The sequence below is a fragment of the Doryrhamphus excisus genome, linkage group LG2 (assembly GCF_037039965.1).
Source record: "Doryrhamphus excisus strain RoL-2023G ecotype Guam linkage group LG2, RoL_Dexc_Guam_v1.1, whole genome shotgun sequence".
Lineage (NCBI taxonomy): Eukaryota > Metazoa > Chordata > Actinopteri > Syngnathiformes > Syngnathidae > Doryrhamphus > Doryrhamphus excisus.
The window spans coordinates 19288517-19303025 of record NC_136358.1 but is presented as its reverse complement, the minus strand read 5'-3'; the positions used below and the strand labels follow the sequence as shown (position 1 = coordinate 19303025).

General features: G+C 42.6%; 1 protein-coding gene across 1 annotated transcript in view; it reads left to right on the top strand.

Moving 5' to 3' along the window:
* Nucleotides 1–13373, top strand: part of LOC131132339 (hepatocyte growth factor-like) — a 28049-nt gene extending 14676 nt beyond the window's left edge. Inside the window, exons 10-18 of the mRNA XM_058077877.2 lie at nt 907–1000; nt 3531–3670; nt 7356–7388; nt 7461–7593; nt 7685–7759; nt 9212–9349; nt 9424–9530; nt 9625–9758; nt 11001–13373. Of these exons, the coding sequence (XP_057933860.2) occupies nt 907–1000; nt 3531–3670; nt 7356–7388; nt 7461–7593; nt 7685–7759; nt 9212–9349; nt 9424–9530; nt 9625–9758; nt 11001–11177 (1031 nt within the window). The 3' untranslated portion in view covers nt 11178–13373. The remainder of the gene's footprint in view (nt 1–906; nt 1001–3530; nt 3671–7355; nt 7389–7460; nt 7594–7684; nt 7760–9211; nt 9350–9423; nt 9531–9624; nt 9759–11000) is intronic.
* Nucleotides 13374–14509: the final 1136 nt, after the last annotated feature.

The window sequence follows — 14509 nt, the reverse complement described above, 5'->3', positions numbered from 1 at the left end:
ATGGACAATTTGGAGTGGCTAATTAACCTAGCATGTTTTTGGAATGTGGGAGGAAACCGGAGTACCCGGAGAAAACCCACGCATGCACGGGGAGAACATGCAAACTCCACACAGAGATGGCCGAGGGTGGAATTGAACCCTGGTCTCCTAGCTGTGAGGTCTGCACGTCTTGAAGATCATAACAGAGATTATTTATTTCAAGAAAGTTGAAATATTTGTTAAAAAAACTGCAAAAAAGTTGATACTAATAAAATATTTATTTTATTTTTATTATATAATAAATAATAAAATATTTATTTTATTTTTATTTTATTATTATTATTATTTTCACCTATATCACCAAGCTGATTTTTTTATGTTTTCTGGCTATACAAATTTGTAGTGGCCAGACCGGAGCAGGAGGGGATAGAAAAGAAGAAAAAAAAAACAGTACAAGCAATACATTTTAGCATGTCATGACATCTCAGATGTTAAAAAAATGAACAACGGCCATATTTAACCCCAGCAGACAGCGTTTTAGTGAATAAATCCTGAAAGCTGTCAGCCATGTTGCTGTTTTAGTTTTTTTATACGAGACGACCAAAAGCTTTAAAAACTATAAAAACAGCATTTATCCATTTGCCGTGTAAGGTATCAGAGTTCCCAATGGAGATGTAGAACTACATCACGGCTGCGTTACGTTATTTAGACTTCATGTTCGCCCTCATGAGCCTCATGAATTCCAATTCGGGGTGCGCTGTCACTTCCTATGTCCGTCTTTTAGACCACACGTTCTGTACTGCTTCCATTTTTGGATTACCTCACTTGACTTTTAAATATTAGCTCACGCACTGATTGCAATTAAGTCCAAGAAGCCTTCGGGGAAGACGCTCGGTCTCCAATAACACGTGTCTCGTTTTTCTTCAGAGTGCTACCAAGACAACGGGGAGACGTACCGCGGCGCTTTAGCCATCACTCGTTCCGGGATTCCCTGCGCCGACTGGTCGCATCACATAAACAGGTAATGACACTTTTTTTTGTCCACTCCAGCTTTATCTGCTAACACTGCAGTGAGCGTCTTGTCAGATAGAGCAACAGGAAACGTTAAAGCGTTGTCCGTTGTCGCAGCTGCTATTGTCTTCACGCACGCCGCTGGAAATCACGCTGCATGTCTCATCTCTGACCAAGACCGAAAAAGCGATGACAGAGCTTTGAAATGGTCAGAATGACAGATGGAGCAAAGCAGAGCTTCGCTTTTTTGGAGGGAAAAAATATCCCACTCAGAAAGAGAGAGCGAAAGAGAGAGGGAGAGAGAGCGGCGAAGATGTATGTGCCGTTTTTTTTCCTCCTCTTGCTGGGAACGTTTCCTAGAGAGGCTAACATTCTTTGCTGCTAACTGATGTGTTTGTTGACAACTGAACCCCCCCTCTCCCCTTTATTTGAATGGAGCTAAGCAGTGAAAACAAACAGCAAGAAGGAAATCGGGGGTTACTCAGGGGTCAATACCAAGCCCCTATTATTATTATTCATCTATGTCCGGGTTATTCAACTGGCAATTTAATACGAAAGTTGAAACATTTGGGGACTAAAGAGCAGTCCAGGGTGTACCCCACCTCTCGACCAATGACTGCTGGGATAGGCTCCAGCACCCCGCGCGACCCTCGTGAGGAAAAACGGTAGAAAATGAATGAATGAATGAATGCTCGGAACGTTTCCTAGAGAGGCTAACATTCTTTGCTGCTAACTGATGTGTTTGTTGACAACTGGACCCCCCCCCCACACACACACTTTATTTGAATGGAGCTAAGCAGTGAAAACAAACACTCAAGAAGGAAATCAGGGGTTCCTCAGGGGTCAATACCAAGCCCCTATTATTATTGTCTGGGTTATTCAACTGGCAATTTAACAAGAAAGTTGAAACATTTGGGGGCTATAGAGTAGTCCAGGGTGTACCCCGCCTCTCGACCAATGACTGCTGGGATAGGCTCCAGCACCCCCACGACCCTTGTGAGGAAAAGCGGTAGAAAACGAATGAATGAATGAATGCTGGGAACGTTTCCTAGAGAGGCTAACATTCTTTGCTGCTAACTGATGTGTTTGTTGACAACTGCCCCCCCCCTTTATTTGAATGAAGCTAAGCAGTGAAAACAAACACTCAAGAAGGAAATCAGGGGTTCCTCAGGGGTCAATACCAAGCCCCTATTATTATTATTCATCTATGTCTGGGTTATCCAACTGGCAATTTAACAAGAAAGTTGAAACATTGAAACATTTGGGGGCTAAAGAGCAGTCCAGGGTGTACCCCGCCTCTCGCCCGAAGTCAGCTGGGGTAGGCTCCAGCACCCACCCCCCCCGCGACCCTCGTGAGGAAAAGCGGTAGAAAATGAATTTCCTAGAGAGGCTAACATTCTTTGCTGCTAACTGATGTGTTTGTTGACAACTGCCCCCCCCCTTTATTTGAATGAAGCTAAGCAGTGAAAACAAACACTCAAGAAGGAAATCAGGGGTTCCTCAGGGGTCAATACCAAGCCCATATTATTATTATTCATATATGTCTGGGTTATTCAACTGGCAATTTAACAAGAAAGTTGAAACATTTGGGGGCTAAAGAGCAGTCCAGGGTGTACCCCGCCTCTCGCCCGAAGTCAGCTGGGATAGGCTCCAGCACCCCGTGCGACCCTCGTGAGGAAAAGCGGTAGAAAATGAATGAATGAATGAATGAAATAAAAATGAAGATATTTGAGAACAGTGGAATGTTTTATCAGAGCTTTTATTGTAGAAAATCGAAACCAAAGCACTGACAAAGTTTGCATATTTTTATGTTTTTAATAAATGCATTTTTTTTGGAGGGGGGGGGGACCTGATGCGGCCCAGCCTTGCCCAGACCCTAGCTCCAGTGGGCCCCAGGTAAATTGAGTTTGAGACCCCTGGTTTAGATGGATGTTCCAAGTTTCATTTTCAGGAATCTAAAAACCTAAAATGGCACGGGGTAGATGGACATATTCCAGAGTCGAACCCTGACCCCCAGGAAGTGCTTTCTGAGGCAAACGGATCAAAGCCAATCAGCTCCCTCTCGCGTCCTCGCACAGTCAGCCAGTCTACCCCACCCCCCCTTCCTCAAAGGTGAAGGGTCGTCCCGGGAAGAAAACCTCTGAGAGCTCCAGCTTGTTTAACATTCTCCTGGGAAGCAAAATTATCTTCACCTTTTGACAAATTACCCGCCCTGACGCTAAAACGTGTCCGCGGCGTTCCCGTTCGGTAATGGTTTTTCAGGGATATCCGAGAAGACATGACTGGTACCAACGGGGACTCCGTGGTGGATGTGGCTCCTGGTGGTCTGCTCCGAACGCTAGGGAGTGCATACTTTTGAACTCCCATGAGCGCCCCAGCACTAAACGCTGCCTTTCCTTGTACGGCTGCACGAGGAACATACATGTGAGCGGTTGTAGCGTGTTTACGGAGCGCCGGGCCCCCGGAGCGTGTTGTGATATACACTGTTTGCCAAATAACAAAAAACGGAACATGAGAATCTATATTTGTGTGTTTTACAGCGGGGATTCTCACTCTACACTATCCCATGTAGGGCTGGAGAGGAACTACTGTCGAAACCCGGACCGGGACAAGCACGGCCCCTGGTGTTACACCAACCCAAACACGCGCCTCTCTTGGGACTACTGCAAACTCAAGCACTGTGAGTGGCGCCTTGTTGGGGTCGGGGATGGGAGTCAGCGGCGGGAGAACGGATGATTTTAGCGACATCCAGCTTGTGTGGCGTTTGCGTGACTTTGCCACTTCCATCTTTTGTGAAGCAACGTATGCTAACATGCCCCCCCCCACCCCATAAAATGAACTGTGAGATTACAACTTTTTTCTCTTAATAGTTTGACTTTATTCTTGAAAAACTACAGCTGATTTTTCGACCAAAGTCAGCTGGGATAGGCTCCAGCTCACCCCTTACCCTAATAAGTCTATGTGCTATAGAACTGGATGTATTGGGTGGATGGAGTGGGTGTATTGAATGGATGGATGGATGGATGGATGGATGGATGGATGGATGGGTGGTTAATGGAGTTGGTGTATTGGATGGATGGATGGAGTGGGTGTGATGGATGGATGGAAGGATGGATGGCTGGATGGAAGGATGGAGTGGGTGTGATGGATGGATGGATGGATGGATGGATGGATGGATGGAGTAGATAGATGGATGGATGGAGTGGGTGTATTGGATGGATGGATGGATGCAGTGGGTGTATTGGATGGATGGATGGATGGATGGATGGATGCAGTGGGTGTATTGGATGGATGGATGGAGTGGGTGTGATGGATGGATGGATGGATGGATGGCTGGATGGAAGGATGGAGTGGGTGTGATGGATGGATGGATGGATGGATGGATGGATGGATGGAGTGGGTGTGATGGAAGGATGGATGGAGTGGGTGTATTGGATGGATGGATGGATGGATGCAGTGGGTGTATTGGATGGATGGATGGAGTAGGTGTGATGGATGGATGGATGGATGGATGGAGTGGGTGTATTGGATGGATGGATGGAGTGGGTGTGATGGATGGATGGATGGATGGATGGAGGGAGTGGGTGTATTGGATGGATGGATGAATGGATGCAGTGGGTGTATTGGATGGATGGATGGAGTGGATGGAGTGGATGGATGGAGTGGATGTGATGGAAGGATGGATGGATGGATGCAGTGGGTGTATTGGATGGATGGATGGAAGGATGGATGGCTGGATGGAAGGATGGAGTGGGTGTGATGGATGGATGGATGGATGGATGGATGCAGTGGGTGTATTGGATGGATGGATGGAGTAGGTGTGATGGATGGATGGATGGATGGATGGAGTGGGTGTATTGGATGGATGGATGGAGTGGGTGTGATGGATGGATGGATGGATGGATGGAGTGGGTGTATTGGATGGATGGATGGATGGATGGATGGATGGATGCAGTGGGTGTATTGGATGGATGGATGGAGTGGATGGAGTGGATGGATGGAGTGGATGTGATGGAAGGATGGATGGATGGATGCAGTGGGTGTATTGGATGGATGGATGGAAGGATGGATGGCTGGATGGAAGGATGGAGTGGGTGTGATGGATGGATGGATGGATGGAGTGGGTGTATTGGATGGATGGATGGATGGATGCAGTGGATGGATGGATGGATGGATGGATGGAAGGATGGATGGCTGGATGGAAGGATGGATGGATGTATGGAGTGGATGTAATGGATGGAAGGGTGGATTTCGTGTGAACCTCCCAGCAGTCCTTTCAAGGAATGGCTTTACATTTTGGTGAAAATCCAACGTTTGGTCTCTGGCCAAGTGTTTGATCTGGACTTGATCTGCACTTTGGTCCCTTTTCCCAAGTCGGAATGTGAGGCAGGGATAGAAACGACTGAACTGGGAAGCTGCAGTGGCTGGAGGGCAGGCAATGGAGTGGCTGGAGGGGAGGGTATGGAGTGCCCACCCTGAATGTTTAACAAGCCACGTCTTTTCACATGAAGTCCAAAAGCGGAAGCTGAAGTTCCCTGTGGACTAGATCTGCAGCTTTACCGTCCTCCTGCTGTTTACAGTCCACCTGCCAAGTATACTCTACATCCCGCGCACTGCCAAGAATGTGAACAATGCAGCGACGCCACTGCTGCTTGTCAGTGTCTGCTTGCACTCGTCGGTGCGGCGGCAGCAGCATGTTGGCGTCTGTACGTGTTGCGTATCGTACACCATCAGGACTTGAAATGAAATGCCAGGATTTGCCACAATAATCCCGTCATCTTGGAAAAGGAACACAAAGCTAAAAATCCCACTTGGCAGCTCTAACGTGTGCCGTAGAGCAGAAAAAGCTTCCTGCCTAAAGGGGTATGATCAATCAAGATTGTTGCTGGAATTTTTATCGAATTCACACCCGGCGATTTGCTGCCTACACAGACAGGAAGTAAACAGGAAGTAAACAGGAAGTTTAGCAGAGAGCCATTTTGAAGTAATATAATTGTTTTATTTCCAGCCAAAATTCAGACGTGAATGGAGTGAGGTTCCACTAGCATGCTAAATTAGCGCATTAGCATATTTGATTTTTTTTGTTGTTTTTTTTTTTTTACCAAGCTAGTGCCACATGTCGACATATGATGGGTTTATTTGTTACACTTCACTTGTGCATTGAAAAGGATTAGCTCTGAGCCTCAGGGTTGTGTTCCATCATTCCAGCTGATTTTAACCTGGATTTTTAAATATTTATATTATAATATATAATCGTGTAGAAAATACGTCCTAATATTTTATTTTCAACCATGCTTTTTCTTTTATGAAATATTTATAAAATAGTAATTAATATTTTGTAAATATTTTTATTTTGTAACATATTTATTAATATTTATAAGATAAGTCTAAATATGATACTTATAATAATATAAATATTATAAAATGTTATATGTATATTAATATAATAAAAACATATATAATAATTATTATATAATATTAATATAATATTAATATTAATAATATATATAATATTAATATAATATTAATATATAATATACTATAATATATAATGTAATAATAATTATATAATGCATAAAATAATATATAATATTAATATTTATTAATAACATTGATAATTATTAATAACATGAGCATGTTTTCTAAATAATGTAACTTCAATATTGACAGTATTTGGAACACAAATATTATTATTTAATAACAGAGATATTTGAAAATAATACTTCATATTAAATATAGACCTGAGAGATTATTATTGATTTATTGAAGGTGTATTATTGCTTAGTTACAACTGCGCAAACGAAAAACTAATACGATACGTGCGATATGAATAACATAATAACATATTCACATGGATTGGATGTTCACTGTGGGAACGGAACTGGAGGAGCCTGTTGGAAAAAGAGTCTCGCTGTGTCGTCCATTACGGAAAGCAGTTTATCCAGTGTCTGGTCTCGAACTGTTGCGTTGCTGTCCACTCATGCCCATCATGCTGTTGTCCATGTGGACTCCCAAATCCTGTACTCGGAGTGTTAAATGTATTATTCATGTTCCCTATTTGGAATCCTCCTTAACTCCTGGCATGTCTGTCAGCGCTTCACTTTCCAAAGGCATTGAGCCTTTATTAAGACTGGAGCCAACGTGTCATATCTGTTATTTATACATGTCGCCGAAAGCCTTATGGGGACGGAGTGTTCCAACTGCTGTTGTCTTTTTATCAAACACACACACACAAAAATGGAGCTGGGTTGCCTTTGTCGGCGCTCTTGGGCTCCCAAGGCTGTGAAATAATTACGCTAATCTATAACACATCTGCCGCCCGTTACGTGCTCCGTGTAACCGTGTTTATGTTTGACATCCATCAGGTGACGCCGCTACACGGACGCCGCTGGTGAACGGTGAGTGTTTGTTCCCCCTTTCACACGCAATTAATGCCATTTTAATGTTGACGCATTCGTTATTATGTGCAGCCACTCTGGGCCCTCCCGGTGCGTCTCCGACCCCCCGCAGGATTTCGTGCTTCGTCCACATTAACACCCGCATCGTTGGGGGACACCAAGTACGAGGAACAGATGGCAGCTGGGTCGTGAGCATCCAGCGAGAGTAAGATACCCTCGCAGGGATTCTTCTTTTTTTTTATTATTTTTGCTGCTTCAAAAGACATTTGATGATGACGAGGTTTGCTTTGCTCCAGAAAGATTCATTTATGCGGAGGGTCTTTGATCCGGGAAAGCTGGGTGTTGACGGACCAGCAGTGCTTCACGTCCTGGTAAGGCTTTGACGTAGGGGCCCTTATTGGCGGTATTGACACTGGAAACGCAGACTCACACTCGGACTTTATCCTAGAGACCGTTGTCTGGATTTCTTCACTTCCTACATTTATACCGGAGATGCACAATATTGATTTTTTAGACCGATACCGACAACCGTTTCAATGGTTTAGTTTCATTTGAACATGCATCAGATTACAATTGAATGCATCCCATAATCAGTTCACAGTTCCACATGTCCAAAAGGAGTAGGAAGAAGCAAAGCTTATTAAATCCTACCCTTCCATCTGGTACTTTTACAATCAGTAACTGTTACATTTGTTCACTTCCTGGTTCTCTAATATAGTTTAATACTTTTTTTTTTTACTTTAAAATTAGTTTTTTTCGTTCACTTCCTGCTTTCCTAATAGTTTAATTTTTTTTTTTACTTTGAAAAAAAAAATTTCGTTCGCTTCCTGCTTTCCTAATATAGTTTTAAAAAATTAACTTTTTTCAAAAATATATATATTTGTCATTCACGTCCTGCTTTCCTAATATAGTTTAATTTATTTTTTTTGTATTTTTTACTTTTTTATAAAAAAAATATTTTTCGTTCACTTCCTGCTTTCCTAATATAGTTTAATTTATTTTTAGTTTAAAAAAAATTGTTCACTTCCTGCTTTCCTAATAGTTTAATTTTTTTTACTTTAAAAAAAATTCATTCACTTCCTGCTTTCCTAATATAGTTAAAAAACTTTTTTACTTTTTTAAAAAACATATTTTTTTCATTCACTTCCTGCTTTCCTAATATAGTTTAATTCATTTTTTTGTATTTTTTACTTTTTTATTAAAAAATATTTTTGTTCACTTCCTGCTTTCCTAATATAGTTTAATTTATTTTTTAGTTTAAATTTTTTTTGTTCACTTCCTGCTTTCCTAATATACTTAAAAATATTTTTTTACTTTTTTAAAAAATATTATTTTTTCATTCACTTCCTGCTTTCCTAATATAGTTTAATTTATGTATTTTTATTTTTTACTTTTTTATAAAAAATATTTTTCATTCACTTCCTGCTTTCCTAATATAGTTTAATTTATTTATTTTTATTTTTTACTTTTTTATAAAAAAATATTTTTCATTCACTTCCTGCTTTCCTAATATAGTTTAATTTACTTTTTTACTTTAACATTTTTTTTCGTTCCTTTCCTGCTTTCCTAATATAGTTTAATTTATTATTTTTTTTGTCACATACTGAAGTACGAGGTGATATGAGCATCCAATTACATAATGGGTACCATAGTAAGTGTCAATATAGTGATATATATATTCAAAATATGATTCCAAATATTGTCCCAAATCCCTTATCTGTAGTACGTGTGGAGAAGTTCATTGTTCCCTCCTTTTTGGCTTAAAGTTAAACGGAAGGAAAGCACATGGTCATGTTCCATCCTAATTGACTGTCCTTCATTAGCGTTCCAGACCTGAAGGACTACAGCGTCCAGGTGGGTTTGCACCACCTCAACGAGTCCTCCCGCCATCCCAGACTCGGAATTTCCCGCCTCATCTGCGGACCGGAGGGATCCAACTTGGTCATGCTGAAACTGTCGGAGTGAGTCCACACCAAAATCTTGAAGTTGTAGAATTAATTTGCCTGGGATGAATCACGTCTTGATGTCTCCGCAGCCCAGCCCCCGTGTCGGAGGGCGCGTCCACCATTCATCTTCCCGTAAAAGAATGTCACATCGCCGTGGGCACAAACTGCACCATGTACGGATGGGGGGAAACCAAAAGTACTGAGCGCTTTGTTTTTGTTTCACCCATTTTTTTATTCCAACCAAAGAAGAGCTTGACCACAGCCACGCTTGTTTGTGTTTTTGCGTGCAGACACGGGACATGACGAGGCCATGAACCGTGTGACCATGCCCATGGTGGATGGGGACATGTGCTCGCGAATCAAGGGGGACGCCGGAGACAGCAGGATATGCGCTGGAGGACGGAGAGGAGAAGGCGTTTGTGATGTAAGGCCGAAAAGTTCATTCTGTAGAAGACTGGTGGGCCAAACTTATTATTAGTAGTATTATTATTAGTAGTAGTAGTAGTAGTATTCATTCATTCATTCATTTTCTACTGCTGGAGCCTATCCCAGCTGTCTTCAGGCGAGAGGCAGGGTACACCCTGGACTGGTGGCCAGCCAATCACAGGGCACATGTAGACAAACTAGTATTCGTAGTATTCAGTAATTATCATGATTCCTGTGTTAATTTTGATTATTATGACTTATTAACAAATTAGTCCTTAAATGAAATGAATGAGGGCTGCACGGTGGACGAGTGGTTAGCACGCAGACCTCACAGCTACAAGACCCGGGGTTCAATTCCACCTTCGGCCATCTCTGTGTGGAGTTTGCATGTTCACCCCGTGCATGTGTGCCTAGAATTTACCTTTACAGTGGGATAGAGTCATGTGACCTGGCGCTGTTGCATCATTTAACTTTGCAGTGGGATAGAGTCATGTGACCTGGCGTTATTGCATCATTTACTTTTGCAGTGGGATAGTCATGTGACCTGGCGTTAGCATCATTTACCTTTACAGTGGGATAGCCATGTGACCTGGCGTTAGCTTCATTTACCTTTACAGTGGGATAGTCATGTGACCTGATGTTGTTGCATCATTTACCTTCACAGTGGGATAGTCATGTGACCTGGCGTTAGCATCATTTACCTTTGCAGTGGGATAGTCATGTGACCTGGCGTTAGCATCATTTACCTTTACAGTGGGATAGAGTCATGTGACCTGGCGTTAGCATCATTTACCTTTACAGTGGGATAGTCATGTGACCTGGCGTTAGCTTCATTTACCTTTACAGTGGGATAGTCATGTGACCTGGTGTTGTTGCATCATTTACCTTTACAGTGGGATAGTCATGTGACCTGATGTTGTTGCATCATTTACCTTCACAGTGGGATAGTCATGTGACCTGGCGTTAGCATCATTTACCTTTACAGTGGGATAGAGTCATGTGACCTGGTGTTAGCATCATTTACCTGCATGCGTGGGTTTTTTCCGGGTATTCCAGTTTCCTCCCACATTCCAAAAACATGCTAGGTTAATTAGCGACTCCAAATTGTCCATAGGTATGAATGTGAGTGTGAATGGTTGTTTGTCTATATGTGCCCTGTGATTGGCTGGCCACCAGTCCAGGGTGTACCCGCAACCCAAAGAAGTCACCCTAACTTCCTGTTTCTGGTGGGTTTTTCCAGAAAGACTACGGCGGTCCGCTGGTTTGCCAGGAACATGAACGTAAAGTCATCGTGGGCGTTAGCATACAGCGGACCAAGTGCGCCTCGTCGCGGCCGGCGCTCTTCGTCAACGTGGCCTACTACTCGGAGTGGATATACAAGGTGTTCAAGCTGTACCCCGGCCCCGACACGAACTGACGATGGGGGCGGGGGTGGGGGCGGAGCAACGTGCCTTCAGGGAAATGGAATTTGCCAATGAAGACTGATGAAGCCATGAAGTATTATCTCCTGGAATATACTTGAATACCGAGTAGCACGACTACAAGGATCCTAGAATGTGCCTCCTCCTCCGTCCGCCCCTTTTGCCCCCTCGCGAGCTGCCCTGAGTGGTTCTTGTGTTTGCGGTATAAGAGAGTGAAAGTCCGTGCCAAGGACAACATGGCGGTTGGGTCTGGAAGCGAAGCCCCTGGTGGGCTGTGTGTGGTCACCAGGACATTTGTCTCCATGCTTGGTCCATCCTGATGAACGTCCCGTGTTGACTTTATGGGTCTTATAGATCTGGAGGCTTCTTCTTCCTCCTGCCGCTAATATCGGATTGGGAAAGAGCGCTCGTGCTATTTATTTCCTTCTCACGTCCACCCAGAGGAGCAGCCCTGCAACATCTAATCCATATGCAAATCACAACGGACAAAAGATAGCGGCTATGATGGCGTGCACTTCCTGGCTGCAACCAACAGGGGCGCTGTTGTCACATTCGATAGCAATGCAAATATTCAAGCATCTTTTTCATGGAACGGTCATACATTCTATTATATACAGGATCTTTGATGAGTAGCAGGTCCCTAAAAACAGCACTCCTGTCCCATAGAGGATCTTTGACTAGTAGTCAACTAGTAGTCGGTCCCAACAAACAGCAAAACGCTCCTGTCATATCAAGGATCTTTGAAGATCAGTCATTCCTTAAAAACAGCCGAGCACTCCTGTCCCATAAAGGATCTTTGACTAAAAACAGCAGAGCTCTCCTGTTATAGTCAATCTCTGACTAGTAGTCGGTCCCAACAAACAGCAAAACACTCCTGTCATATCAAGGATCTTTGAAGATCAGACGTTCCTTAAAAACAGCCGAGCACTCCTGTCCCATAGAGGATCTTTGACTAAAAACAGCAGAGCTGTCCTGTTATAAAGTCAATCTCTAACTAGTGGTTGATCCCAACAAACAGCAAAATGCTCCTGTCATATCAAGGATCTTTGAAGTTCAGTCATTCCTTAAAAACAGCCGAGCACTCCTGTCCCATAAAGGATCTTTGACTAAAAACAGCAGAGCTTTTATGAAGTCAATTTCTAACTAGTAGTTGGTCCCAACAAACAGCAAAATGCTCCTGTCATATCAAGGATCTTTGAAGATCAGATGTTCATTAAAAACAGCCGAGCACTCCTAACCCAAAGAGGATCTTTGACTAAAAACAGCAGAGCTCTTATAAAGTCAATCTCTAACTAGTAGTCGGTCCCAACAAACAGCAAAATGCTCCTGTCTTATCAAGGATCTTTGAAGTTCAGTCGTTCCTTAAAAACAGTCAAGCACTCCTGTCGCATAGAGGATCTTTGACTAGCAGTAGGTCCCTAAAAACAGCAGAGCTCTCCTGTTATAAAGTCAATCTCTAACTAGTAGTTGATCCCAACAAACAGCAAGATGCTCCTGTCATATTAAGGATCTTTGAAGATCAGTTGTTCCTTAAAAACAGCCGAGCACTCCTGTCCCATGGAGGATCTTTGACTAAAAACAGCAGAGCTGTCCTATTATAAAGTCAATCTCTAACTAGTAGTAGTAGATCCCAACAAACAGCAAAATGCCGTCATGTCGATGACACGCTCCTCATGCCAGTTATCAACGGTAAGCGATAAACAGAACGACTGAATATAAATCCACCATGTAATGCCCGGAGTATGATGACTTGTTTTCTTTGACCAGTGTATTGTTTGTCTTTTAATTTATGACTTGACTTGTCTTTATTTATGACTACATTAGCCATAATATATACAAGCATCGGTTGCTGGTCCTTTTCAAGGTCATACGCTGCTTTACAAGTTAAGTATGTGCTTGTTTCCTATTTCCAAATACACAAAAATAACCAAGTAAAAATGATTCCCACTGACTCAATCCAGTTCAATTTGTTTTTATTGTAAATTGTCAAGCCAATTATGCTTTTATTTTGTGTTACTTATTTAATTGTAAATAGCCCTGTGTAAATGGTGTAAGTTCTGTAAATAACAATGACTGAATATATTTTTTTATTATGTCAAACTGATCAACGCTGCTATTTTGGGATATATATATATATATATATATATATATATACATATATGAATAGATAGATGAGTTTTTGTCATTATTTGTCCAGTGAAATGTTGTAGTCGCTGTATTATTCTGACTTTAATATTAAACAACTCACACCAGCGCAGTGGGATAGAGTCATGTGACCTGGCGTTAGCATCATTTACCTTTACAGTGGATAGTCATGTGACCTGGCGTTAGCATCATTTACCTTTACAGTGGGATAGAGTCATGTGACCTGGCGTTAGCATCATTTACCTTTACAGTGGATAATCATGTGACCTGGCGTTAGCATCATTTACCTTTACAGTGGGATAGTCATGTGACCTGGCGTTAGCATCATTTACCTTTACAGTGGGATAGAGTCATGTGACCTGGCGTTAGCATCATTTACCTTTACAGTGGGATAGACTCATGTGACCTGGTGTTAGCATCATTTACCTTTGCAGTAGGATAGTCATGTGACCTCGCGTTAGCATCATTTACCTTTGCAGCGGGATAGTCATGTGACCTGGCGTTGGCATTATTTACCTTTGCAGTGGGATAGTCATGTGACCTGGTGTTAACATCATTTCCCTTTACAGTGGGATAGAGTCATGTGACCTGGCGTTAGCATCATTTACCTTTACAGTGGGATAGTCATGTGACCTGGAGTTAGCATCATTTACCTTTACAGTGGGATAGTCATGTGACCCGGCGTTAGCATCATTTACCTTTACAGTGGGATAGTCATGTGACCTCGCGTTAGCATCATTTACCTTTACAGTGGGATAGTCATGTGACCCGGCGTTAGCATCATTTACCTTTGCAGTGGAATAGTCATGTGACCTGGTGTTAGCTTCATTTACCTTTAAGGTGGGATAGCGTCATGTGACCTGGCGTTAGCATCATTTACCTTTACAGTGGGATAGAGTCATGTGACCTGGCGTTAGCATCATTTGTCTTTTTTTGCATTCCTGTGGTTGGTTCATTAAGGACAAGAAAACCAGTCCAATTTCGATCCAGCTAAGCAGTAAACTCCCATGTGACGAGTCATTTACCACCATGGGTACATTATGGTGTCCACTCTTTTGCCTTGTCCTTCTTCCAGTGACCTATTATGGACAACCGACTGCACCCATCCAAAAGAAGTCAATGCTTGTGTTCTAGTCCAGTCATTTTTTTAAAGTGATGGCATGCAGACCAGATATAGAAGGTC